A 27,388-nucleotide genomic window follows, 5' to 3' on the forward strand; every position below is an offset into this window, starting at 1 on the left:
CTTTACCTCTCATAATTTTATATACTCTTTATCATGTCGCCCGTCAGCCACCAACACATCGAATACACTCCAATCCATACAGCATCCTGGCGAATCTCTTATACATTCTCGGTCCAAAGTCCTTCCATTCTTCCTGCAGTGCAGAAACCAGAATGGGACAAAATACTCCAAATGTGGCCTAGCCAAAGTTTTGTGTAGCTACAACATGATTTGCCAACTTTAACTCAATACCCTGACCAATGAAGGCAAGCATAACCTACACCTATTTTACTACCCTAATCTCTTGTACTATCACTTTCTATGGATATGCTTTGTAGTTCTTCTTGTAAACTGGAGATTGGAAATTGCAGGCCTATACTAACTTGAAACAGGTGAGAGACTGTTTCATCCAGGACGCTCACTGCCCATAGATGAAGGTTACTTTCCTCATTCAATTTGGACTGTTTCCCATGGGATTGTTCTGATTCTTTGTGTCTCTCACTATACCTTTCAACTGGGCAGCATTTACGATGCTCAGAACCCTTGAGAGAAAGGAGAATATTCACACGATTAAAATTTTTTTTCATCAGATTCCAATGGCACTGTAGTGCAGTTGTTAGCACAATGCTTTACAGTGTAGACAACTGAGGTTCAATTCCCGCCACTGCCTGTAAGGAGTTTGTATGTTCTCACTGTGACCGCGTGGGTTTCCTCCGGGTGCTCCAGTTTCCTTCCACAGTCCAAAGACATACAGGTCGGTAGGTTAATTGGTCATTGTAAATTGTCCCCTGATTAGGCTAGCGTTAAAAATTGGGCAATATGGCTCGAAGGGCCTGTTCCGCGCTGTATCTCAATAAGTCGATAAATATGTTCTCTAAGACAATGTAAAAGTAATTTCTTTGGTGAAGGAGGAGCTAGCTGGCTGCTATGCTTGGACTTGTGTGATAGCTTTAAACATATTTTATGTTTCTTTCAGTAACCTTCCTCTAACTTACAAATTATTTCAAAGTTCTTGAATTTCTGACAAAGGTATGATGGTTTCTCTTTTCAGTACTTGAATAATGTGCTTAAGCAAAGAAAGAGTCCAGATTGGCAGATTCAAAAATTTCAGTTTATTCAGTGTTACAGAAATGCCACAAAAGATAAATCCCCAACATAAAATGAGTCAAAATCACAAATCAGAGCACCACATCTAAAACTTTGATTAATTTCCTATTTTCAAAGGCCCAAGAAGTAAAGGATGAACTTTCCACTTTTCCCACAAACCCAAGTTACAGACTAACTTGACGTTTGCTGTGTATTGGTTAATTTCATGTTGCTTAACTATGTAAAATTGAGTAGAATTCCAAGATCAGGCAGAAAGTTAATCTAAACAAGTTAACCACTTCACTGAACAGACTGTGTGAATGAAGTATAAAAACTGGCAAGAGAGTCACCAGAGACATAACTGACAGTAGTTTATAACTGATTGATTGAAGATCCACTTCTGCTTGAAGAGGTCTGCTGCACTGAGCTCAGAATTACTGCTCTTTTTCCACCAGTTTCCATCTCACTGCCCCCTTTGAGGTAGCCAGACATACCACTACTTGCGCTGCTGAAATCCCCAAAACTTCCTGTAAAAGGGAGAGGAAAGGAAAAAGACACTTTAGAATATGCATCCTGAAATTGAGAAAACAATTGCAATGACATCAAGCAGGTCACAATCTTAACAGAGTAAAACAGCCCCAAGTGCTTCACGTAACTTTTAGTAAGCAAATGCTTGACTCTAAGATTTTATGTATACAGATATATCAAAGCATTTTGAAATCATAAATTTTAAAGGAGAGAGAAAAAAGGTGGAAATGAAATTTCGAGAAAGAAATCACTGAAATGTAGGAACTACTTATCCATGAGTGCCATTCCATCAGTCATGGCTCAGGGTGTGCAGAGTAGTTTACAGAGACAGGGAAGATCTTTGCTATGGAAAGATTTGAAGACTCAGATCTTAAAACTGAGGTATACCAGTTTAGGAGCCAATATAAGTCAGTGAGCACAAAAGATGATGGGGGGTAGAATAATTTATAAAATGGACGACATACATTCAGTGGCCTCTTTATTAGGCACACCTTGTACACCTGCTGGCTAATGCAAATATCTAATCAGTCAATTATGTGGCAGCAACTCAGTGCATAAAGGCATGCAGACATGTTCAAGAGGTTCAGTTGTTCAGATCAAACATCAGATGGGGGAAGAAATGTAATCGAAGTGACGTTGACCCAATTGATTGTTGCTGTCAGACGGGATAATTTGAGTCTCTCAAGAACTGCTGGTCTCCTGGGATTTTCGTGCACAACAGTCTCTAGAGTTTACGGAGAATGGTACACAAAACAAGGACAATCAGTGAGTGGAAGTTCTGTGAGTGAAAAAGCCTTGTTAATGAAAGAAGTCAGAGGAGAAAGGCCAGACTGGTTCAAGCTGACAGGAAGACGACAGTAACTCAAATTACTACGTGTCACAACAGTGGTGTGCAGAAGAGCATCTGAAAGGCACATAATGGTTAAACCTTGAAGTGGATGTGCTACAGCAACAGAAGACCATGAGCAGGTACCTAATAAGAGTGGCCACTAAGACTACGGTAGCTTTGATTGAAAATAAACTTATTGCAAGAATTGTTAAAGACTTCCACGTGTTTCTAAAATGACTTCTACCATGACCTGTAGTTTCTCCTCTACCATAATCAATAGAGTTTTTGGCTGTAGTTCATCTATTTCCTGCATTTCTGCTCTCCATCCCTCACCTCTCAGACAGAGCAAGGACAGAGATCCTCTAGTCATTATCTTCCACCTCACCAGTTCAGCGTTTAACAGCTCATCCTTTACAATTTGCACCAGCTTCCACAATATTCCACAACTGGATACGTCCATACCTTCCCTGCCTTTCATCATGTAAACGAGACTGTTCCCTGGGCAACTGTCTTCTATCCCAATGTCACTGCGTGTTTTGTGAAATTACAGGAGATGCTACACCTGTCCGTTCATCTCTTTCCTTCCCAGTGTCTGGGGATGCAAACAGTCCTTCAAGTTGGAGCAGCAATTCACTTGCACTTCTTTCAATCTAGTGTCTTGCACTCAGTGTTCACAGTGTGGTTTCCTCCACCAGCTGCAGACGGAGTGACAACATTGCAGAGCACCAGGAGTGACCAAAGCTCCCTTTTGTTGCCTATTTAACTCTCCATCCAGCTCCCACTCTGACCTCTGTCTGTGGCTTCAATTTCTAATATTCAATTTATAATATGCTGATATAAGGAGGACCAACATGCGCTTTGCAACTCATTTTCTGTTTGGGCCATGTTGCTGCCTTCTCCACTTGAAATTGAGTACGGCGACATAAGGGAACTTAATTCCTCTATTTGCACACCGATTTACCTCACTTTAAAAGTAGGCCTGGCCGACTGGACACGTCAGACAGCCTGACATTTCACACCTTGTCAAGTTCCTCTGTTTGTATTCTCACTCTCTAACTGCCTCGATTAACCCGTCGACTGGGTGACGCCAACAACTTATCTAAATAGCAATCTTGGCTTCCCCCTATCTGAGATACTCCCTTGGTCCTATTGACCTGTCCCCCACCTTCCTGGCAACTTAAAACTCTTACTTTCTTTCTTTCTCAGTTGTGATGAGCGACTTTTGACATGAAACATTGACTCTATTTCTCTTCCCTTGGATGCTACCTGGCCTGCTGCGTATTTCCAGTGTAATTTTTAAATTTCATATTTGTAGCATCTGCATTTTTTCACAGTATCAGAGGAGCCCGATGCTCGGTTTTGGATGCTATCACTGAGATCATGATCATAGGTGAGAAATAGGCCTTTGCAGACTTTGGATTATAGGAAATAAGCTGCCTACCAAATGAGAACAGGGAAGGACTATTCAAAGGTGAAGCATTGTTCAAGTTCAAGGTTATTGTCATTCACTCGTGCACATGTATACCGCCAAACCAAACAATATTCCTCCAGACCAAAGTGCACAACATGGTATATACAACTCGCTCAGAACACATAAAGTAATATAGCCACAAATAAATTAACAAATAATAAGGGTGCATTGACAACACAAGTTAAAAAGTAAACAGTATAACGCTGCTGGTGCTTCATGTGTGATGAGACCTGAGAGGAGGCAGGGAATTCATTCGTCTTATGGCCTGGGCTAAGAAGCTGTTTCCTATCATTGGACAATGGTTAAACAAGCAATGGCATCTTTTGTTGCAAACAGGTAAAGAAAGGACAAAGAGGCATTGCTGACCATGGTCACAATCGTATGGGGTGTCAGGGTGTCATTCAAACCCCAATTTAGGACGCAACGGGACATTTGAGGACTGAAGGCAACAGAAAGATGTCAAAGAGGGTGTTGATTTATAAGAAGGAAATGTTAAATGTGAGCCTTTTTTGGGAAGAGTAATTTTAGAGCATGTGAAAGGGAGAAGAGAGCAACAAAGGACAGTGAACCATTGATGATATCAATTCAGGAAAATCATTTGGAAAACATTCATAAGAAATACAATCACAGAAATGAGTACCACTGCTCTGAAAATGTACAACAGAATGATTTGTAAACAGAACAATGAGGTATCAAGACTTGGAGAAGAACGAAGAATATTTCCAGAATATTCCATTTTTCATTTTGCGGTTTGTGTTTTGGTCAGTAGTTAAAATTTCAAGCAAGGATTATACGTTCTCTTACCTTGCTGTGAAACTTGTTGGACGCTGAGGGTTTTGACGCCTTCTACCATCCTGTTGATAAAGGAAACACTTGTGTAACAACAGCCATTTCTAGGATGTTCAGAAATATATCTTTTTCAAGTTACCAAGGGTTTCCTTCTGAAAGCAGCAATGAGCTGCATGGGTGAAGTTGACGGGCACATTGACTCTGTCGAGCCTTGCCCGAGACACTGATTCTGTAAGTTCGAGTGCTGCCGGTGAGCAGCAGTAGCCTCGTCAGTGTGCGCAGGGAGCTATTTGTCAGCCTGCTTATGTTGTACAGTGCTTCATCCACTGCAGCATCAGGGGAGAGTTCACCTAGTGGTGACTGAATCACTGACTAGATGTTCATTCGGAGACTGAGTCGGATGTATTTCTGGGGTCAGATGAAAACCAGCCTTTAAACAAAAGTAAGTGCCACTCCCTGGACCAAATGCCCCATTAAAGACAAAGACTCTAGTAATGAAGAGTGCAATAAAGAGCCCGTACAGATTGTAATCTGCAAGTACGCAGGACTGTGGCATAAACCCAGTGTGATATCTGGAACTTGGAAAAGACCAAAGCCCTACCTGATTTCCTCTTGCGCCAGTAGTTTACTGTAGGTGTTAATTTCGATATCCAGAGCCAACTTGACATTTATCAGCTCGTCGATTTCACGAGTTTGCTTGGCAATCTCCTGTTTTGCTTTCCTGATGGCTTCTTGCAGATCAACGATATTTTGTTTACTGTCTTTGAGAGACATCTCGCCACGTTCCTCGGCTTCAGCGATCGCAGCCTCCAGTTTCAAACGCTGAGACACACAGAGGTGAGTGTGGACATTTTTGCAGATTATAACATGAAGCCTTGCCAACATCCCCACCCTGCTATCGGAAAGAGCCATACTGAGAGTAGAGTATTGCAGATTGGCTTAGGAGTAATCGAGTTCACAAGGGTTACAGTGGAAGGAACCAGCCAGGTTGTTACTACTGAAAGTTCCCCAGTGTATGATTTAGCTCAGATTGACCTGTGTTTCAGCTGTCTCTTGGTCATTTGCTTTGGGCTGGGAAGAGAAAAGTGCAGATGCAAGAGACGGCAGATGCTGCAGTCTGGAGTAAGAAAATAGCAGAACTACTGCAGAAGATCAGCGGGTGAAGTAGCATCTGTGAAGGCATAAAGAATTATTGACCATTTGGGTCGGGTCGCTGCATTAGGACTCGGGACTTGAGAGGAAAGACAGCTTGCTACCGTCGTTAGGCCGCAACCAAGATCTCTTGTTTGCTTTCACTTCCTGACTTACCTGCTGCTTTAGATACTCGATGTCCCCAGTCAGCTTACGGATGCGACTCTGCAGATCATTACACTCCGATTTGATCACTCGCACTTCTTCCGCATGACCTCCAGGCATTGTGCTGAGTTCCACCATCTGCAAGGAGACACTGGTAGACGTTAGTAAGGGTTTCTCCTCCCAGCACAGAGGTCAGAGCTATCAATGCACTTCTACGTGGGGCTGGAGCTGGAGCTCACCTTCGCCTTTTTCCAGTTCTCAGCATCATCACGGCTTTTATCTGCCATACTTTGGTATTGGGCCTTGACTTCACTGATGATCTGGTCTATGTTCAGGTTGCGGCTAGTGTCCACCTGCACGCTGACAGCAGTGTTCTGAATCTGTGACTCCAGCTCACGGATTTCCTAAAGATGGGCAGAGCAAAACTAATGTAAGGAGACTGAATTGAACAGCAAAAGGACCAGAAGGCTCTTGCACCATGTAGCATATTTACCTCTTGGAAGATTGTCTTCAGGAATTCAATTTCATCAGTCAGGCTTTCTAGTTTTGCTTCCAATTCCACCTTGTTCATGTAGGATTCATCAACATCCTGGAGAGAGTAGGGCACAAGGTTTGTAAATCTATTGAAGACCACTGATATGGTCCTACAGAGAGCTAGAAAGTAGTGCTCACCTTCTTCACCATGACAAACTCGTTTTCCATTTCAGTTCTCCTGTTAATTTCATCTTCGTATCTGAAATGAACCACTGACGTTACTGGCAAACCCTTGGAAATCAACATTTCTGTCCCATTTCTTCGACAGGGCCATGCTGGTTGTCGGAACTCCTTGCTCCCTGGTGCTTAGCCAGGGTTTCCTCACACTTCTATTTATCCCCGTGTGTGCACCGCTCTTCCTGACATTTGATTCCGCAAGACACAGCATCCCGCTACGCCAGACAGGTCGACCGTGCCGCGCCTCGACGGAATGAAACAACATACGCTGCCGTCCCTGAACTGACGACTATTTCGGTGACTCCCTGAGCTCTGAGTGACACCTCTCTATCCAGACCTCAGTCTTAACGGAGCTCTCCCCGACGAGCACTTGCCCGACCCAGCTTCCAGACCTCCACTAGCTGCTGTTAGGTTACCAAGAAACCCAGTGGAAAATAGCTGATTGTAACCGGGAATTGTTCGAACGTTTACCCCGCCCACGATTTGCCCGATTCCGCTCTTTTTTTTCTCTGAACCAGTGAACAGATACGGGACGAGTTACAGATACAGACGAGTTGGGAAATCCTGGTGGGAGACAGTACACTTACTTGCCCTTAAAGTCCTCAACTAGACCTTGCATCTGCACAAGGTCCGATTCGAACTTCAGCTTCTCCTGCCCAAGAGTTTCCAGTTGCCTCTTGAGGTTGTCAATGTAAGTTTGGAACATGTTATCGATGTTGGAGGTGTACGTCCCCTGCCTCTTCAGGAGCTCCAGTTTGACCTTCAGCTGAGCATTTTGCTGTTCGAGAAGGCGAACCTGCGGGTAAGGAATGAACACACGCTTAGATTTTTGCATTGAGCTGGCGAGGAAGTGAAAAGAGACATTTGCACAGTGCTGCCAAGACAGGCGCAGACAGAGCTGGATACGGTACGGTACCTGGTTTATGAAACTTGCGAACTGGTTGTTGAGCGTAGTGAGCTCCCTCGTTTCCTGCATACGAACTTGCTGCAGACTGGTGTCATTTTGTGGTAGCGGGGCGCTTAGATCAAGGGCCGGCATCATCGAACTGGAACTGAAATTTGAACTTGAACCGTAACCTGAAGCGTAACTTGAACCGCTTGAACCAAGCCTGAACGATGAGCCAGAAAGTATACGTCTTGCCCCTCCGATACTTGGTCCAATTCCGGCTCCAGACACACTCATCGCCTTTCTGCTACTAATTCTTCGCGACGACCCCATGGCGCCGCCAAGACTAGACCGCATCGATGGGCTGCCTGAAAACTGCGTGGTCTGTCTAAAGGACCTTTTGGTGTAAGAGCCGCTCATGGTGAAATTAGAGTTTTGTTCTCTGGTTCCGAGTTTGCTGGAGCGATCAGTCCCGATCTGAACTGCTGGCGCAGGTGAGAGCGGCTTTGAGCTGCTTTTATGAGCAGTGCGGATCTGGGCTTGGTCAGGGTGTCAGCTGACAGAAATGGGCATGGTAACATCGAGATAGAGGAGGAGCTAGGCACACCCTCTCCCATGGGTTCCAACCTGTCCGCTTGTGCATGGTAACCGCTCTCGGGGCCTCGGGCCAAACTGGCGTCAGCAAGAATGAGTGAGTCCGGGAAACAAGAAGAGCTCCCTCCTGGAGCTCAAGCTACGCCGATCAAGAGCGGAGAAACGACCATTAGGTGTCAGTTTGACTGCCCAACCCACCTGACCCACGGTGGTTGAGATACATTGTACAGATAGGTGGTAGATTCAGAGTATCTCCATCACTGCAAGGCATGCTGGGACATTTTGAAAGCAGCTCCCGGTTCCCGGTCATTTTACTTGCCCTCCGAATTCCCATACCGACCTGGCTGCCCTGGACGTCCTGGATTGCAAGGATCATGCTAGAGGAACAGCACCTCATATTCCCTTTGCCCCTCCACCTATCTTTGCATTGTCTGTAAAATTTGCAATAAAGTCATCAATTCCTTCAACAAATGATTGACTTATAATATAAAAAGAATTGGTCCCAACATAGACCCCTGTAAAACACCACTGGTCACTGGCATCCAACAAGAACGGGCTCCCTTTATTCCCACTCTTTGCCTCCTGCCAATCAGCCACAGCTTTACCCATGCTAGAATCTTCCCTGTAATACCATGTACACGTAGCTTGTTAAGCAGCCTCATGTGTGGCACCTTGTCAAAGCCCTTCTGGAATTCCAAGTGTACAAGATTAACCAATTCTCCATTATCTATCCTGTTTGTTATTACTTCAAAGAATTCCAACAGATTTGTCAGGCAAGATTTTCCCTTGAGCAAACCATGCTGAGTACAGCCTATTTTATCTTATGCCTCCAAGTATCCTGACAGCTCATCCTTAATAATCGACTCCAACACCTTCCCAGCCAATGAGGTCAGACTAACTGGCCTATATTTTCCTTTCTTCTACCTCTCTCCCTCCTTGGAGAGTGGAGTGACATTTACAATTTCCCAGTCTTCTGAAACCATTCCAGAATCTAGTGATTCTTGAAAGATAACTACTAATGCTTCCACGATCTCTTCAGCCATCTCTTTCAGAACTCTGGTGTGTACACCATCTGGTCCAGGTGACTTATCTACCTTCAGACCTTTCAGCTTCCTGAGAACCTTCTCTCTAGTTATGGTAACTTCACACATTTCATGCTCCCTGACACCTGGAACTTCCGCCATACTGCCCTCCCCACCTCCCTTATTCGGTTCCATCTTTCACCTTCATCTCCTATCAGATCCCACCATCTGCAACCCTCTGTCACGTCCACATGTCTCCTCCCAGTCTCTGTCACTATAGGGTCACAATTCTACAGTATCATGGCTGCCTGGTCTTGGCCTCAGCTCCACTTTCTCATCCCCTTCCCATCCCATATGTTTGACCGAGTCAGTGGATGCTGGAGCTGGTCTGCACTTCACATTCATCTCTTGCGCAGTGTCTACGTACCACGCAGCTCACTAGTCCTGGCAGTCTCCCTTTTGTAGCTGTTACGTGAGATGGAGCAGGCCACAGGATGTAGACAGTGGAAACAAAGGCCCTGCCAGAGAACCACCCTGATGGCTTTTTGGCTACTGATGTTTTCAAGGGCCCTTAAAACTTTCAGATATTGGTGGTAGTTCGGCATCTAAGTAATTCAAAAGAATAAATGCTGTTGTGAAAATATATTTATTTCCTGTAGGATGTTCACTTTCTGTAAATGAATGAAAAAATAATACAAATATTCACTAAAGTAAGCAAACTTGTCATTTTAATGAAGGGAAGCAGCACAGATAAAATGACTGCGGTCCTGCTAGGTGAAACCTCTATGCTAGTGTAAGCTGAAAGGCCAGAGTAGCTTTGGAGTAAGGACTGGTGCATGTAGCCTTAGCTGGGGCCTGTGAGTGTGCCCTTGACTACACCTTTGCTTGTGGAAAGTGGGAGGAATCAAAAGAGAAGTTACTAAGGGTAAGGACATGCTCTGCCAGGCAGAGGAACAGTGTTGACAGAGGACTGCACACACAAAATGCTGGAGAAACTCAGCAGGCAGCATCTGCGGAAAGGAGTAAACAGTTGATATTTCAGGCTGAAACCCTTCTTCAAGATTTCCAGCATCTGCAGATTTTCTCACGTTGACAGAGAGTAACTGGTTGCATCATTATTCCGGAGAGATGCTGAGGGCCCAAAGACCATTATGCGGTAATTCTCTTAGATGTATAGAATTTTCAGCAACCATTATTTTCTGCTGCCTCAAAAGGATTATCTTGTTAACTGATGAAATGCCATCATATATTTACTGTACTTGATGGTTTCGTGGCACAGGGGTCAGAAAGAATGTGAGAAACCTCCTGGACTTCATGTCCTCATTCAGGTCGGTCTGAAACCTGGGTTTGAGAGGAACCCACTCGTTGGTGCAAGAACTCAGCCGCGTGTGATGAAAATTGCTAACTACAGAAAAAAAATTGTTTCTCCTGACGGGTGCAACACTACAAATGCTTCATTTGCTGTAAATTTATGCTGAAATACTCCTCAATACGACTGATCAATGTTAATGCTTAATCGCAACAATTTATATGTGTCAGAATATAGGTAGTGATTGTCTAATGAAAGGGACTTGACCCTGAAAAGCATTTTTTCAAGCAAAATTTCATAAATGGAGATGGCTGTGTGAATTCCATTAACTTGAACCTGAACTTCAAATGGTACAATTTGTTATTATGCACCATGATTGACACATCAAGGAGATATAAAGATTTCTAAATAGAAAGCACATACCCTAGAAGGTCAATAAAATTTTTTTTAAAGTTGTTAACCAACATTTATATATTGATTGTATAAATATATTTGAAACTGTAAAAAACATTGCAACCCATGTTTACAAAGTATCTCGGGTTCCAAAGAAATGTTTGGAGTTTTCTACCAGGCCAGAGGTCTTCCAGGTTAGTGTATTATTCATGATACCGCACAAAGTTGTTCACAATTCTTGCCTATTATATGCTATTGTCTTTGTCTCTCTGTGTCCATCAGAATTGTTGCCTTTTATTACCCTCTTGCTACAATTTGGAAAAGCTATGCCAATTGGCTAATGTAGCATATATCTTCCCTCACAAGCTTTCCCTGTGCTTTAATTCCCAATTTGGCGAAGCAGTTGACTGAGGTCACAAGTTGAACATGCTTCATATTTGCCTCTATATGTGTTGCAAAACTGTCTAATATGCCTCCAATGACATTTCTGCTTAGATTTGATCAAGGGCAGCTGATGTCCAATGGGTCTAACAACAGATCTTGGAGAATTCAGAAAGTGTGATTTTCTTTTTGTGCGATCAGAATGCCACTTTCTTTGTGGGAAGTAAAGACAGTGTCTGGGTGTCTGTGTTTTCTCCAACCACGCTGAGCTGCTTGGCATCAAATTCTCTTCAGATGCACAATGCGGCAGGTCCTCTCCAATTTGGTCTCATTTGGAAGCTAATAATAGTCATAGGCATAGTCATACTTTATTGATCGCGGGGGAAATTGGTTTTTGTTACAGTTGGACCATAAATAATAAGTAGTAATAGAACCATAAATATTTAAATAGTAATATGTAAATTATGCCAGTAAATTATGAAATAAGTCCAGGACCAGCCTATTGGCTCAGTAGCTTCCACTATGAGCTGATGGTAGTACACGTGCAAGTAATTGGTTTGATATTGTCACATGTACTGAGAAGATGTAGAGAAATGCTTTTGCTTTGCACGCCATCCAGACAGGGTATCCAAACGTAATAACTTCGAGGTAGTACTAAAGGAATACAGAATTGTTGAGACGAACAGCTGAACCCAAATGCAGGACACTGATACATAGAGACAGAGTTGACACCGGCAAACAACAGCGCGGAAAGAGAATCTAGAATACACAATTGTAAGCGGCCTAGGACGTGAACTAGCACACTGGCTGAAGCAACGATCTGGCGATGAGTGGATGGAAAGCCGGGGTACTTACGCTGCAGGTTAGATGAGATTCAGGTACACCGCAATCAGGAAGCCCGGGAGAACAAAAGGAACACACACACACACACACACACACACACACACACACACACGGGGAGCTGGAGAAACACGCGGGGAAAGGGAATTAGGAGAACATCAGGAATAAATAGAAGGGACGGCCGGGACCGTGACAAGAATTTAACAGAGCAAGTGCAATACAAGTTGACAAATCAGGTTCAAGGTTGACAATACATTTTCACCTAGCAAACACATGGAATTTGTACACATTTATTGTATGTATTTTGCCAATCTCGATAATGAAAGTATTGTTGTTGACATTTAGATAGCGGTGGCACTTTATTTTCTATGCCTAATTCAGAAGATGAAACCATGCTTAGGATGTTGTTGGGAAATAAGTAGTGTGTAGTTGGAGATTTTGGTACAAGGCTTTAGAATCACTATCCTGGTTTTCTCAAGGCATCAGCTTTATTTGTGCTCAGGATTATGCATGTTACTTCATGATCTGCAGTATTGCATCTCTTGCTGTCAAGTTGCATAATCCATGGTGAGATTCCAACAGATGATCTGCTTGCCCTCAAAAAGCCACTTACACTGCCATTAGTGAATTATCGGCAGAGAAGATCACAGAGAAGCTGATGGTGGGGCACGATCAGCTGCATATATAGCTTTAACCATGCTCAAGATGGCAACTACTAACTTGCCAAGCTCACCTACTTCTGGCTTAGCCATCGATCCTCAGCAAATTGCTGAGAACAGAACCTTACATTAATGACAGCAGGGATATTGACTCCCTCCTTCACGCCCAAGGACAAAGCTGGGAACTGGGCCATGTATGCAGCTGGATGTGGGCAGGAAACATCGATATGAACATGGTCCTGGAACGTGCAGTCAGAAAATGGCCGGGAGGTAAATGGGTGAATGGAGTATGATTAAGTACCTGGCCAGAATCAAGTTTATAATTATGGCTGAGGTATGACTAGGAGAGGCACCAATTGTGCAACCTGGAGCAGAGTTAGATGTGCAATAGCTACTCCAGTTAAAAGCAATCGTATGCAACTTCCACTCTGTGTACTTTACTAAATTTAGGGCACTGGAACCTTTGATAATGCTGCAGTCACATCCCAATAATGTGTTTGATCTTTCAATGACTTCAAGAAGTGGGATGGAGAACACACCCATGTCTATCAATGGTGCTGTAGTGGAGATGGTTGGGAGTTTCAAATGACCAGGTGTACTTATCACCGACAATTTGTCTTGGCTCAGCTACATGGATGATACAGCCAAGGAAGCACATTAGTGCCTCTACTTCCTCAGAATTCTAAGGAACTTCAGCATGTCCCTGATGACCCTCACCAATTTTCACAGATTCTGTATGTAAGCCCCCCTGGCAAGCCTTAGGGTCGCTCAACTTGCTGTCGTCTCGGGAAACAGCCCTCGGCCCCACCAAACTGGGTAATTAAGTTTGCGTGGATGCTGTGTGATGTAACCCACCCTGCCAAATAACAGACAATACACCATATATGATAAAATGAATGACAGTTTATAGAGATTACTGGAACTATATAATGAATAGACATAAAATATAAAAGGAAAATGAAAGGCACCACACTTATCAAAGTTCAATCTCTTCGTGCACAAACAGTTGGAGCTCTAGTAACGATCCTCTCTTCACCATTCGTTCCCCTCTGACCACTTCGACGTGCCGCCTGGGACCAACCACGGTGGTCGACCAGGCGCTCCACACGAGTCTGTCGCCGTCTCCTCTCCTCACCGAAGACCCCGGACCTTGGACTCCTGCTCGGGTCCGACCCCGTTAGCCAGCTCACAGCACATTGTCCATCCTCTCTCTGTCCATGGCGCCTTCTCCCCAAAAACCCACGCATCATAATAACTTACAGACACACTAGAAAGAATAACATGGATGCCCATTGGTTCATTTGTTCTCTTATCAACATGATAACCCAAACAAGCTGTGAGCGAGAGAACTTTCTCAGCAGTTAACATAACAAAGAAGCCATTTTAATTATAACACAACAAAGAAGCCATTTTAATTAGCCTACGCAGTAACATAAAAGAAGAAACCCCTTACATATAAAACATACTATCTGGATGCTCTGAGTTAGCAAGAATCTATGAACCCCCACCTTAAATACACCTGATGACGTGGCCTCCACAGCCAATTATGGCAACAAATTCCACAGATTCACCACCCCCTGGCTATAGAAATCTCTCCTAATCTTCATTCTAAATGGACGTCCCTCTATTCTGAGTGTATACCCTCTGCTCTGAGACTCACGCACTATGGGAGGCTACTTTTGAGATCGTTTTTGATATTGTTGGCTAGCTTACCTTTGTAGCTCATTTTTTAGCTCCTTATGGCTATTTTAGTTGTCTTCTGTTGATTTCTGAAAGCTTCCCACTCCTCAAGTTTCCCACTAATTTTCCTTCTATTATATGCCCTGTGTTTTGCTCTTATGTCGGCCTTGACTTCTCTTGTCAGCCACTTGCCTTGAGAATATTTCTTCTTTGGGATGTATCTGTCCTGTATCTTCCAAATTGCTCCCAGAGGCTCTAACCATTGTTGCTCTGCCGTCATCCCTGCTAATGTTTCCTTCCGATCAGCTTTGGCCAGCACCCCTCTCATGCCTCTGTAATTCCCTTTACTCCACTGTAATACTGATACATCTGACTTTAGCTTCTCCCTCTCAAATTGCAGGGTGAATTCTATCATATTATGATCACTGTCTCATAACGGTTCCTTTACTTTAAGCTTCCTCATCAAATCTGGTTCATTACACAACACCCATTCCAGAATAGCCTTTCCCCAGTGGGCTCAACCACCACCTTCTTTAAAAGGGCCATCTTGTCCGCAATCTACAAATCCTCTCTTGCAATCCAGCATCAACTTGATTTTCCCAATCTATCTGCATATTGAAATCTGACTATTGTCACATTGCCCTTTGAGATGCCTTGTTTATCTCCCGTTGTAATTTGTTTTCTTAGTGATTTCCAATTTTCAATTCATCCTATCTTCCTGCAAATTGTCTACATCCATTCATTCCCTGCCTGTTCACGTGGCTGCATAAGTGGTTCTAAAATGTTCATATCCTATCTACTTCCAACAACCAGTGTTTCAGCACATTCTAGGCATCCACCACTCTCTGTATAAAGAACTTGACTTGTACATTTTCTTTAAACTTTCCTACTTTCACCTTAAATCTACGTATGTCCTCCAATATTTGACATTTCCACCTGGGGAAAAACTCTGATTAGTTACCCGATCTTTACCTCTCATAATTTTATATACTCTTTATCATGTCGCCCGTCAGCCACCAACACATCGAATACACTCCAATCCATACAGCATCCTGGCGAATCTCTTATACATTCTCGGTCCAAAGTCCTTCCATTCTTCCTGCAGTGCAGAAACCAGAATGGGACAAAATACTCCAAATGTGGCCTAGCCAAAGTTTTGTGTAGCTACAACATGATTTGCCAACTTTAACTCAATACCCTGACCAATGAAGGCAAGCATAACCTACACCTATTTTACTACCCTAATCTCTTGTACTATCACTTTCTATGGATATGCTTTGTAGTTCTTCTTGTAAACTGGAGATTGGAAATTGCAGGCCTATACTAACTTGAAACAGGTGAGAGACTGTTTCATCCAGGACGCTCACTGCCCATAGATGAAGGTTACTTTCCTCATTCAATTTGGACTGTTTCCCATGGGATTGTTCTGATTCTTTGTGTCTCTCACTATACCTTTCAACTGGGCAGCATTTACGATGCTCAGAACCCTTGAGAGAAAGGAGAATATTCACACGATTAAAATTTTTTTTATCAGATTCCAATGGCACTGTAGTGCAGTTGTTAGCACAATGCTTTACAGTGTAGACAACTGAGGTTCAATTCCCGCCACTGCCTGTAAGGAGTTTGTATGTTCTCACTGTGACCGCGTGGGTTTCCTCCGGGTGCTCCAGTTTCCTTCCACAGTCCAAAGACATACAGGTCGGTAGGTTAATTGGTCATTGTAAATTGTCCCCTGATTAGGCTAGCGTTAAAAATTGGGCAATATGGCTCGAAGGGCCTGTTCCGCGCTGTATCTCAATAAGTCGATAAATATGTTCTCTAAGACAATGTAAAAGTAATTTCTTTGGTGAAGGAGGAGCTAGCTGGCTGCTATGCTTGGACTTGTGTGATAGCTTTAAACATATTTTATGTTTCTTTCAGTAACCTTCCTCTAACTTACAAATTATTTCAAAGTTCTTGAATTTCTGACAAAGGTATGATGGTTTCTCTTTTCAGTACTTGAATAATGTGCTTAAGCAAAGAAAGAGTCCAGATTGGCAGATTCAAAAATTTCAGTTTATTCAGTGTTACAGAAATGCCACAAAAGATAAATCCCCAACATAAAATGAGTCAAAATCACAAATCAGAGCACCACATCTAAAACTTTGATTAATTTCCTATTTTCAAAGGCCCAAGAAGTAAAGGATGAACTTTCCACTTTTCCCACAAACCCAAGTTACAGACTAACTTGACGTTTGCTGTGTATTGGTTAATTTCATGTTGCTTAACTATGTAAAATTGAGTAGAATTCCAAGATCAGGCAGAAAGTTAATCTAAACAAGTTAACCACTTCACTGAACAGACTGTGTGAATGAAGTATAAAAACTGGCAAGAGAGTCACCAGAGACATAACTGACAGTAGTTTATAACTGATTGATTGAAGATCCACTTCTGCTTGAAGAGGTCTGCTGCACTGAGCTCAGAATTACTGCTCTTTTTCCACCAGTTTCCATCTCACTGCCCCCTTTGAGGTAGCCAGACATACCACTACTTGCGCTGCTGAAATCCCCAAAACTTCCTGTAAAAGGGAGAGGAAAGGAAAAAGACACTTTAGAATATGCATCCTGAAATTGAGAAAACAATTGCAATGACATCAAGCAGGTCACAATCTTAACAGAGTAAAACAGCCCCAAGTGCTTCACGTAACTTTTAGTAAGCAAATGCTTGACTCTAAGATTTTATGTATACAGATATATCAAAGCATTTTGAAATCATAAATTTTAAAGGAGAGAGAAAAAAGGTGGAAATGAAATTTCGAGAAAGAAATCACTGAAATGTAGGAACTACTTATCCATGAGTGCCATTCCATCAGTCATGGCTCAGGGTGTGCAGAGTAGTTTACAGAGACAGGGAAGATCTTTGCTATGGAAAGATTTGAAGACTCAGATCTTAAAACTGAGGTATACCAGTTTAGGAGCCAATATAAGTCAGTGAGCACAAAAGATGATGGGGGGTAGAATAATTTATAAAATGGACGACATACATTCAGTGGCCTCTTTATTAGGCACACCTTGTACACCTGCTGGCTAATGCAAATATCTAATCAGTCAATTATGTGGCAGCAACTCAGTGCATAAAGGCATGCAGACATGTTCAAGAGGTTCAGTTGTTCAGATCAAACATCAGATGGGGGAAGAAATGTAATCGAAGTGACGTTGACCCAATTGATTGTTGCTGTCAGACGGGATAATTTGAGTCTCTCAAGAACTGCTGGTCTCCTGGGATTTTCGTGCACAACAGTCTCTAGAGTTTACGGAGAATGGTACACAAAACAAGGACAATCAGTGAGTGGAAGTTCTGTGAGTGAAAAAGCCTTGTTAATGAAAGAAGTCAGAGGAGAAAGGCCAGACTGGTTCAAGCTGACAGGAAGACGACAGTAACTCAAATTACTACGTGTCACAACAGTGGTGTGCAGAAGAGCATCTGAAAGGCACATAATGGTTAAACCTTGAAGTGGATGTGCTACAGCAACAGAAGACCATGAGCAGGTACCTAATAAGAGTGGCCACTAAGACTACGGTAGCTTTGATTGAAAATAAACTTATTGCAAGAATTGTTAAAGACTTCCACGTGTTTCTAAAATGACTTCTACCATGACCTGTAGTTTCTCCTCTACCATAATCAATGGAGTTTTTGGCTGTAGTTCATCTATTTCCTGCATTTCTGCTCTCCATCCCTCACCTCTCAGACAGAGCAAGGACAGAGATCCTCTAGTCATTATCTTCCACCTCACCAGTTCAGCGTTTAACAGCTCATCCTTTACAATTTGCACCAGCTTCCACAATATTCCACAACTGGATACGTCCATACCTTCCCTGCCTTTCATCATGTAAACGAGACTGTTCCCTGGGCAACTGTCTTCTATCCCAATGTCACTGCGTGTTTTGTGAAATTACAGGAGATGCTACACCTGTCCGTTCATCTCTTTCCTTCCCAGTGTCTGGGGATGCAAACAGTCCTTCAAGTTGGAGCAGCAATTCACTTGCACTTCTTTCAATCTAGTGTCTTGCACTCAGTGTTCACAGTGTGGTTTCCTCCACCAGCTGCAGACGGAGTGACAACATTGCAGAGCACCAGGAGTGACCAAAGCTCCCTTTTGTTGCCTATTTAACTCTCCATCCAGCTCCCACTCTGACCTCTGTCTGTGGCTTCAATTTCTAATATTCAATTTATAATATGCTGATATAAGGAGGACCAACATGCGCTTTGCAACTCATTTTCTGTTTGGGCCATGTTGCTGCCTTCTCCACTTGAAATTGAGTACGGCGACATAAGGGAACTTAATTCCTCTATTTGCACACCGATTTACCTCACTTTAAAAGTAGGCCTGGCCGACTGGACACGTCAGACAGCCTGACATTTCACACCTTGTCAAGTTCCTCTGTTTGTATTCTCACTCTCTAACTGCCTCGATTAACCCGTCGACTGGGTGACGCCAACAACTTATCTAAATAGCAATCTTGGCTTCCCCCTATCTGAGATACTCCCTTGGTCCTATTGACCTGTCCCCCACCTTCCTGGCAACTTAAAACTCTTACTTTCTTTCTTTCTCAGTTGTGATGAGCGACTTTTGACATGAAACATTGACTCTATTTCTCTTCCCTTGGATGCTACCTGGCCTGCTGCGTATTTCCAGTGTAATTTTTAAATTTCATATTTGTAGCATCTGCATTTTTTCACAGTATCAGAGGAGCCCGATGCTCGGTTTTGGATGCTATCACTGAGATCATGATCATAGGTGAGAAATAGGCCTTTGCAGACTTTGGATTATAGGAAATAAGCTGCCTACCAAATGAGAACAGGGAAGGACTATTCAAAGGTGAAGCATTGTTCAAGTTCAAGGTTATTGTCATTCACTCGTGCACATGTATACCGCCAAACCAAACAATATTCCTCCAGACCAAAGTGCACAACATGGTATATACAACTCGCTCAGAACACATAAAGTAATATAGCCACAAATAAATTAACAAATAATAAGGGTGCATTGACAACACAAGTTAAAAAGTAAACAGTATAACGCTGCTGGTGCTTCATGTGTGATGAGACCTGAGAGGAGGCAGGGAATTCATTCGTCTTATGGCCTGGGCTAAGAAGCTGTTTCCTATCATTGGACAATGGTTAAACAAGCAATGGCATCTTTTGTTGCAAACAGGTAAAGAAAGGACAAAGAGGCATTGCTGACCATGGTCACAATCGTATGGGGTGTCAGGGTGTCATTCAAACCCCAATTTAGGACGCAACGGGACATTTGAGGACTGAAGGCAACAGAAAGATGTCAAAGAGGGTGTTGATTTATAAGAAGGAAATGTTAAATGTGAGCCTTTTTTGGGAAGAGTAATTTTAGAGCATGTGAAAGGGAGAAGAGAGCAACAAAGGACAGTGAACCATTGATGATATCAATTCAGGAAAATCATTTGGAAAACATTCATAAGAAATACAATCACAGAAATGAGTACCACTGCTCTGAAAATGTACAACAGAATGATTTGTAAACAGAACAATGAGGTATCAAGACTTGGAGAAGAACGAAGAATATTTCCAGAATATTCCATTTTTCATTTTGCGGTTTGTGTTTTGGTCAGTAGTTAAAATTTCAAGCAAGGATTATACGTTCTCTTACCTTGCTGTGAAACTTGTTGGACGCTGAGGGTTTTGACGCCTTCTACCATCCTGTTGATAAAGGAAACACTTGTGTAACAACAGCCATTTCTAGGATGTTCAGAAATATATCTTTTTCAAGTTACCAAGGGTTTCCTTCTGAAAGCAGCAATGAGCTGCATGGGTGAAGTTGACGGGCACATTGACTCTGTCGAGCCTTGCCCGAGACACTGATTCTGTAAGTTCGAGTGCTGCCGGTGAGCAGCAGTAGCCTCGTCAGTGTGCGCAGGGAGCTATTTGTCAGCCTGCTTATGTTGTACAGTGCTTCATCCACTGCAGCATCAGGGGAGAGTTCACCTAGTGGTGACTGAATCACTGACTAGATGTTCATTCGGAGACTGAGTCGGATGTATTTCTGGGGTCAGATGAAAACCAGCCTTTAAACAAAAGTAAGTGCCACTCCCTGGACCAAATGCCCCATTAAAGACAAAGACTCTAGTAATGAAGAGTGCAATAAAGAGCCCGTACAGATTGTAATCTGCAAGTACGCAGGACTGTGGCATAAACCCAGTGTGATATCTGGAACTTGGAAAAGACCAAAGCCCTACCTGATTTCCTCTTGCGCCAGTAGTTTACTGTAGGTGTTAATTTCGATATCCAGAGCCAACTTGACATTTATCAGCTCGTCGATTTCACGAGTTTGCTTGGCAATCTCCTGTTTTGCTTTCCTGATGGCTTCTTGCAGATCAACGATATTTTGTTTACTGTCTTTGAGAGACATCTCGCCACGTTCCTCGGCTTCAGCGATCGCAGCCTCCAGTTTCAAACGCTGAGACACACAGAGGTGAGTGTGGACATTTTTGCAGATTATAACATGAAGCCTTGCCAACATCCCCACCCTGCTATCGGAAAGAGCCATACTGAGAGTAGAGTATTGCAGATTGGCTTAGGAGTAATCGAGTTCACAAGGGTTACAGTGGAAGGAACCAGCCAGGTTGTTACTACTGAAAGTTCCCCAGTGTATGATTTAGCTCAGATTGACCTGTGTTTCAGCTGTCTCTTGGTCATTTGCTTTGGGCTGGGAAGAGAAAAGTGCAGATGCAAGAGACGGCAGATGCTGCAGTCTGGAGTAAGAAAATAGCAGAACTACTGCAGAAGATCAGCGGGTGAAGTAGCATCTGTGAAGGCATAAAGAATTATTGACCATTTGGGTCGGGTCGCTGCATTAGGACTCGGGACTTGAGAGGAAAGACAGCTTGCTACCGTCGTTAGGCCGCAACCAAGATCTCTTGTTTGCTTTCACTTCCTGACTTACCTGCTGCTTTAGATACTCGATGTCCCCAGTCAGCTTACGGATGCGACTCTGCAGATCATTACACTCCGATTTGATCACTCGCACTTCTTCCGCATGACCTCCAGGCATTGTGCTGAGTTCCACCATCTGCAAGGAGACACTGGTAGACGTTAGTAAGGGTTTCTCCTCCCAGCACAGAGGTCAGAGCTATCAATGCACTTCTACGTGGGGCTGGAGCTGGAGCTCACCTTCGCCTTTTTCCAGTTCTCAGCATCATCACGGCTTTTATCTGCCATACTTTGGTATTGGGCCTTGACTTCACTGATGATCTGGTCTATGTTCAGGTTGCGGCTAGTGTCCACCTGCACGCTGACAGCAGTGTTCTGAATCTGTGACTCCAGCTCACGGATTTCCTAAAGATGGGCAGAGCAAAACTAATGTAAGGAGACTGAATTGAACAGCAAAAGGACCAGAAGGCTCTTGCACCATGTAGCATATTTACCTCTTGGAAGATTGTCTTCAGGAATTCAATTTCATCAGTCAGGCTTTCTAGTTTTGCTTCCAATTCCACCTTGTTCATGTAGGATTCATCAACATCCTGGAGAGAGTAGGGCACAAGGTTTGTAAATCTATTGAAGACCACTGATATGGTCCTACAGAGAGCTAGAAAGTAGTGCTCACCTTCTTCACCATGACAAACTCGTTTTCCATTTCAGTTCTCCTGTTAATTTCATCTTCGTATCTGAAATGAACCACTGACGTTACTGGCAAACCCTTGGAAATCAACATTTCTGTCCCATTTCTTCGACAGGGCCATGCTGGTTGTCGGAACTCCTTGCTCCCTGGTGCTTAGCCAGGGTTTCCTCACACTTCTATTTATCCCCGTGTGTGCACCGCTCTTCCTGACATTTGATTCCGCAAGACACAGCATCCCGCTACGCCAGACAGGTCGACCGTGCCGCGCCTCGACGGAATGAAACAACATACGCTGCCGTCCCTGAACTGACGACTATTTCGGTGACTCCCTGAGCTCTGAGTGACACCTCTCTATCCAGACCTCAGTCTTAACGGAGCTCTCCCCGACGAGCACTTGCCCGACCCAGCTTCCAGACCTCCACTAGCTGCTGTTAGGTTACCAAGAAACCCAGTGGAAAATAGCTGATTGTAACCGGGAATTGTTCGAACGTTTACCCCGCCCACGATTTGCCCGATTCCGCTCTTTTTTTTCTCTGAACCAGTGAACAGATACGGGACGAGTTACAGATACAGACGAGTTGGGAAATCCTGGTGGGAGACAGTACACTTACTTGCCCTTAAAGTCCTCAACTAGACCTTGCATCTGCACAAGGTCCGATTCGAACTTCAGCTTCTCCTGCCCAAGAGTTTCCAGTTGCCTCTTGAGGTTGTCAATGTAAGTTTGGAACATGTTATCGATGTTGGAGGTGTACGTCCCCTGCCTCTTCAGGAGCTCCAGTTTGACCTTCAGCTGAGCATTTTGCTGTTCGAGAAGGCGAACCTGCGGGTAAGGAATGAACACACGCTTAGATTTTTGCATTGAGCTGGCGAGGAAGTGAAAAGAGACATTTGCACAGTGCTGCCAAGACAGGCGCAGACAGAGCTGGATACGGTACGGTACCTGGTTTATGAAACTTGCGAACTGGTTGTTGAGCGTAGTGAGCTCCCTCGTTTCCTGCATACGAACTTGCTGCAGACTGGTGTCATTTTGTGGTAGCGGGGCGCTTAGATCAAGGGCCGGCATCATCGAACTGGAACTGAAATTTGAACTTGAACCGTAACCTGAAGCGTAACTTGAACCGCTTGAACCAAGCCTGAACGATGAGCCAGAAAGTATACGTCTTGCCCCTCCGATACTTGGTCCAATTCCGGCTCCAGACACACTCATCGCCTTTCTGCTACTAATTCTTCGCGACGACCCCATGGCGCCGCCAAGACTAGACCGCATCGATGGGCTGCCTGAAAACTGCGTGGTCTGTCTAAAGGACCTTTTGGTGTAAGAGCCGCTCATGGTGAAATTAGAGTTTTGTTCTCTGGTTCCGAGTTTGCTGGAGCGATCAGTCCCGATCTGAACTGCTGGCGCAGGTGAGAGCGGCTTTGAGCTGCTTTTATGAGCAGTGCGGATCTGGGCTTGGTCAGGGTGTCAGCTGACAGAAATGGGCATGGTAACATCGAGATAGAGGAGGAGCTAGGCACACCCTCTCCCATGGGTTCCAACCTGTCCGCTTGTGCATGGTAACCGCTCTCGGGGCCTCGGGCCAAACTGGCGTCAGCAAGAATGAGTGAGTCCGGGAAACAAGAAGAGCTCCCTCCTGGAGCTCAAGCTACGCCGATCAAGAGCGGAGAAACGACCATTAGGTGTCAGTTTGACTGCCCAACCCACCTGACCCACGGTGGTTGAGATACATTGTACAGATAGGTGGTAGATTCAGAGTATCTCCATCACTGCAAGGCATGCTGGGACATTTTGAAAGCAGCTCCCGGTTCCCGGTCATTTTACTTGCCCTCCGAATTCCCATACCGACCTGGCTGCCCTGGACGTCCTGGATTGCAAGGATCATGCTAGAGGAACAGCACCTCATATTCCCTTTGCCCCTCCACCTATCTTTGCATTGTCTGTAAAATTTGCAATAAAGTCATCAATTCCTTCAACAAATGATTGACTTATAATATAAAAAGAATTGGTCCCAACATAGACCCCTGTAAAACACCACTGGTCACTGGCATCCAACAAGAACGGGCTCCCTTTATTCCCACTCTTTGCCTCCTGCCAATCAGCCACAGCTTTACCCATGCTAGAATCTTCCCTGTAATACCATGTACACGTAGCTTGTTAAGCAGCCTCATGTGTGGCACCTTGTCAAAGCCCTTCTGGAATTCCAAGTGTACAAGATTAACCAATTCTCCATTATCTATCCTGTTTGTTATTACTTCAAAGAATTCCAACAGATTTGTCAGGCAAGATTTTCCCTTGAGCAAACCATGCTGAGTACAGCCTATTTTATCTTATGCCTCCAAGTATCCTGACAGCTCATCCTTAATAATCGACTCCAACACCTTCCCAGCCAATGAGGTCAGACTAACTGGCCTATATTTTCCTTTCTTCTACCTCTCTCCCTCCTTGGAGAGTGGAGTGACATTTACAATTTCCCAGTCTTCTGAAACCATTCCAGAATCTAGTGATTCTTGAAAGATAACTACTAATGCTTCCACGATCTCTTCAGCCATCTCTTTCAGAACTCTGGTGTGTACACCATCTGGTCCAGGTGACTTATCTACCTTCAGACCTTTCAGCTTCCTGAGAACCTTCTCTCTAGTTATGGTAACTTCACACATTTCATGCTCCCTGACACCTGGAACTTCCGCCATACTGCCCTCCCCACCTCCCTTATTCGGTTCCATCTTTCACCTTCATCTCCTATCAGATCCCACCATCTGCAACCCTCTGTCACGTCCACATGTCTCCTCCCAGTCTCTGTCACTATAGGGTCACAATTCTACAGTATCATGGCTGCCTGGTCTTGGCCTCAGCTCCACTTTCTCATCCCCTTCCCATCCCATATGTTTGACCGAGTCAGTGGATGCTGGAGCTGGTCTGCACTTCACATTCATCTCTTGCGCAGTGTCTACGTACCACGCAGCTCACTAGTCCTGGCAGTCTCCCTTTTGTAGCTGTTACGTGAGATGGAGCAGGCCACAGGATGTAGACAGTGGAAACAAAGGCCCTGCCAGAGAACCACCCTGATGGCTTTTTGGCTACTGATGTTTTCAAGGGCCCTTAAAACTTTCAGATATTGGTGGTAGTTAGGCATCTGAGTAATTCAAAAGAATAGATGCTGTTGTGAAAATATATTTATTTCCTGTAGGATGTTCACTTTCTGTAAATGAATGAAAAAATAATACAAATATTCACTAAAGTAAGCAAACTTGTCATTTTAATGAAGGGAAGCAGCACAGATAAAATGACTGCGGTCCTGCTAGGTGAAACCTCTATGCTAGTGTAAGCTGAAAGGCCAGAGTAGCTTTGGAGTAAGGACTGGTGCATGTAGCCTTAGCTGGGGCCTGTGAGTGTGCCCTTGACTACACCTTTGCTTGTGGAAAGTGGGAGGAATCAAAAGAGAAGTTACTAAGGGTAAGGACATGCTCTGCCAGGCAGAGGAACAGTGTTGACAGAGGACTGCACACACAAAATGCTGGAGAAACTCAGCAGGCAGCATCTGCGGAAAGGAGTAAACAGTTGATATTTCAGGCTGAAACCCTTCTTCAAGATTTCCAGCATCTGCAGATTTTCTCACGTTGACAGAGAGTAACTGGTTGCATCATTATTCCGGAGAGATGCTGAGGGCCCAAAGACCATTATGCGGTAATTCTCTTAGATGTATAGAATTTTCAGCAACCATTATTTTCTGCTGCCTCAAAAGGATTATCTTGTTAACTGATGAAATACCATCATATATTTACTGTACTTGATGGTTTCGTGGCACAGGGGTCGGAAAGAATGTGAGAAACCTCCTGGACTTCATGTCCTCATTCAGGTCGGTCTGAAACCTGGGTTTGAGAGGAACCCACTCGTTGGTGCAAGAACTCAGCTGCGTGTGATGAAAATTGCTAACTACAGAAAAAAAATTGTTTCTCCTGACGGGTGCAACACTACAAATGCTTCATTTGCTGTAAATTTATGCTGAAATACTCCTCAATACGACTGATCAATGTTAATGCTTAATCGCAACAATTTATATGTGTCAGAATATAGGTAGTGATTGTCTAATGAAAGGGACTTGACCCTGAAAAGCATTTTTTCAAGCAAAATTTCATAAATGGAGATGGCTGTGTGAATTCCATTAACTTGAACCTGAACTTCAAATGGTACAATTTGTTATTATGCACCATGATTGACACATCAAGGAGATATAAAGATTTCTAAATAGAAAGCACATACCCTAGAAGGTCAATAAATTTTTTTTTAAAGTTGTTAACCAACATTTATATATTGTTTGTATAAATATATTTGAAACTGTAAAAAACATTGCAACCCATGTTTACAAAGTATCTCGGGTTCCAAAGAAATGTTTGGAGTTTTCTACCAGGCCAGAGGTCTTCCAGGTTAGTGCATTATTCATGATACCGCACAAAGATGTTCACAATTCTTGCCTATTATATGCTATTGTCTTTGTCTCTCTGTGTCCATCAGAATTGTTGCCTTTTATTACCCTCTTGCTACAATTTGGAAAAGCTATGCCAATTGGCTAATGTAGCATATATCTTCCCTCACAAGCTTTCCCTGTGCTTTAATTCCCAATTTGGCGAAGCAGTTGACTGAGGTCACAAGTTGAACATGCTTCATATTTGCCTCTATATGTGTTGCAAAACTGTCTAATATGCCTCCAATGACATTTCTGCTTAGATTTGATCAAGGGCAGCTGATGTCCAATGGGTCTAACAACAGATCTTGGAGAATTCAGAAAGTGTGATTTTCTTTTTGTGCGATCAGAATGCCACTTTCTTTGTGGGAAGTAAAGACAGTGTCTGGGTGTCTGTGTTTTCTCCAACCACGCTGAGCTGCTTGGCATCAAATTCTCTTCAGATGCACAATGCGGCAGGTCCTCTCCAATTTGGTCTCATTTGGAAGCTAATAATAGTCATAGGCATAGTCATACTTTATTGATCGCGGGGGAAATTGGTTTTTGTTACAGTTGGACCATAAATAATAAGTAGTAATAGAACCATAAATATTTAAATAGTAATATGTAAATTATGCCAGTAAATTATGAAATAAGTCCAGAACCAGCCTATTGGCTCAGTAGCTTCCACTATGAGCTGATGGTAGTACACGTGCAAGTAATTGGTTTGATATTGTCACATGTACTGAGAAGATGTAGAGAAATGCTTTTGCTTTGCACGCCATCCAGACAGGGTATCCAAACGTAATAACTTCGAGGTAGTACTAAAGGAATACAGAATTGTTGAGACGAACAGCTGAACCCAA

The 27,388-nt window shown here is 43.6% G+C and overlaps 2 protein-coding genes across 2 annotated transcripts; both read right to left on the reverse strand.

Annotated features, from left to right (window-relative positions):
* Positions 1 to 1,075: 1,075 nt before the first annotated feature.
* Positions 1,076 to 8,119, reverse strand: LOC140191623 (keratin, type II cytoskeletal 8-like). Its single transcript, XM_072249190.1, has 9 exons — positions 7,606 to 8,119; positions 7,277 to 7,485; positions 6,651 to 6,711; positions 6,472 to 6,567; positions 6,218 to 6,382; positions 5,991 to 6,116; positions 5,284 to 5,504; positions 4,698 to 4,747; positions 1,076 to 1,592 (listed from the first exon to the last, which is right to left on the reverse strand). The coding sequence occupies exons 1-9, from the start codon at positions 7,993 to 7,995 to the stop codon at positions 1,438 to 1,440; spliced, it is 1,473 nt and encodes a 490-aa protein (XP_072105291.1). The 5' UTR covers positions 7,996 to 8,119; the 3' UTR covers positions 1,076 to 1,437.
* An 8,374-nt stretch (positions 8,120 to 16,493) lies between these two features.
* On the reverse strand, positions 16,494 to 23,537 carry LOC140191624 (keratin, type II cytoskeletal 8-like). The gene is made up of 9 exons (XM_072249191.1): positions 23,024 to 23,537; positions 22,695 to 22,903; positions 22,069 to 22,129; positions 21,890 to 21,985; positions 21,636 to 21,800; positions 21,409 to 21,534; positions 20,702 to 20,922; positions 20,116 to 20,165; positions 16,494 to 17,010 (listed from the first exon to the last, which is right to left on the reverse strand). Exons 1-9 carry the CDS (start codon positions 23,411 to 23,413, stop codon positions 16,856 to 16,858), a joined length of 1,473 nt encoding a protein of 490 aa, XP_072105292.1. The 5' UTR covers positions 23,414 to 23,537; the 3' UTR covers positions 16,494 to 16,855.
* Positions 23,538 to 27,388: the final 3,851 nt, after the last annotated feature.

The sequence above is a fragment of the Mobula birostris genome, chromosome X (genome assembly GCF_030028105.1).
Source record: "Mobula birostris isolate sMobBir1 chromosome X, sMobBir1.hap1, whole genome shotgun sequence".
Lineage (NCBI taxonomy): Eukaryota > Metazoa > Chordata > Chondrichthyes > Myliobatiformes > Myliobatidae > Mobula > Mobula birostris.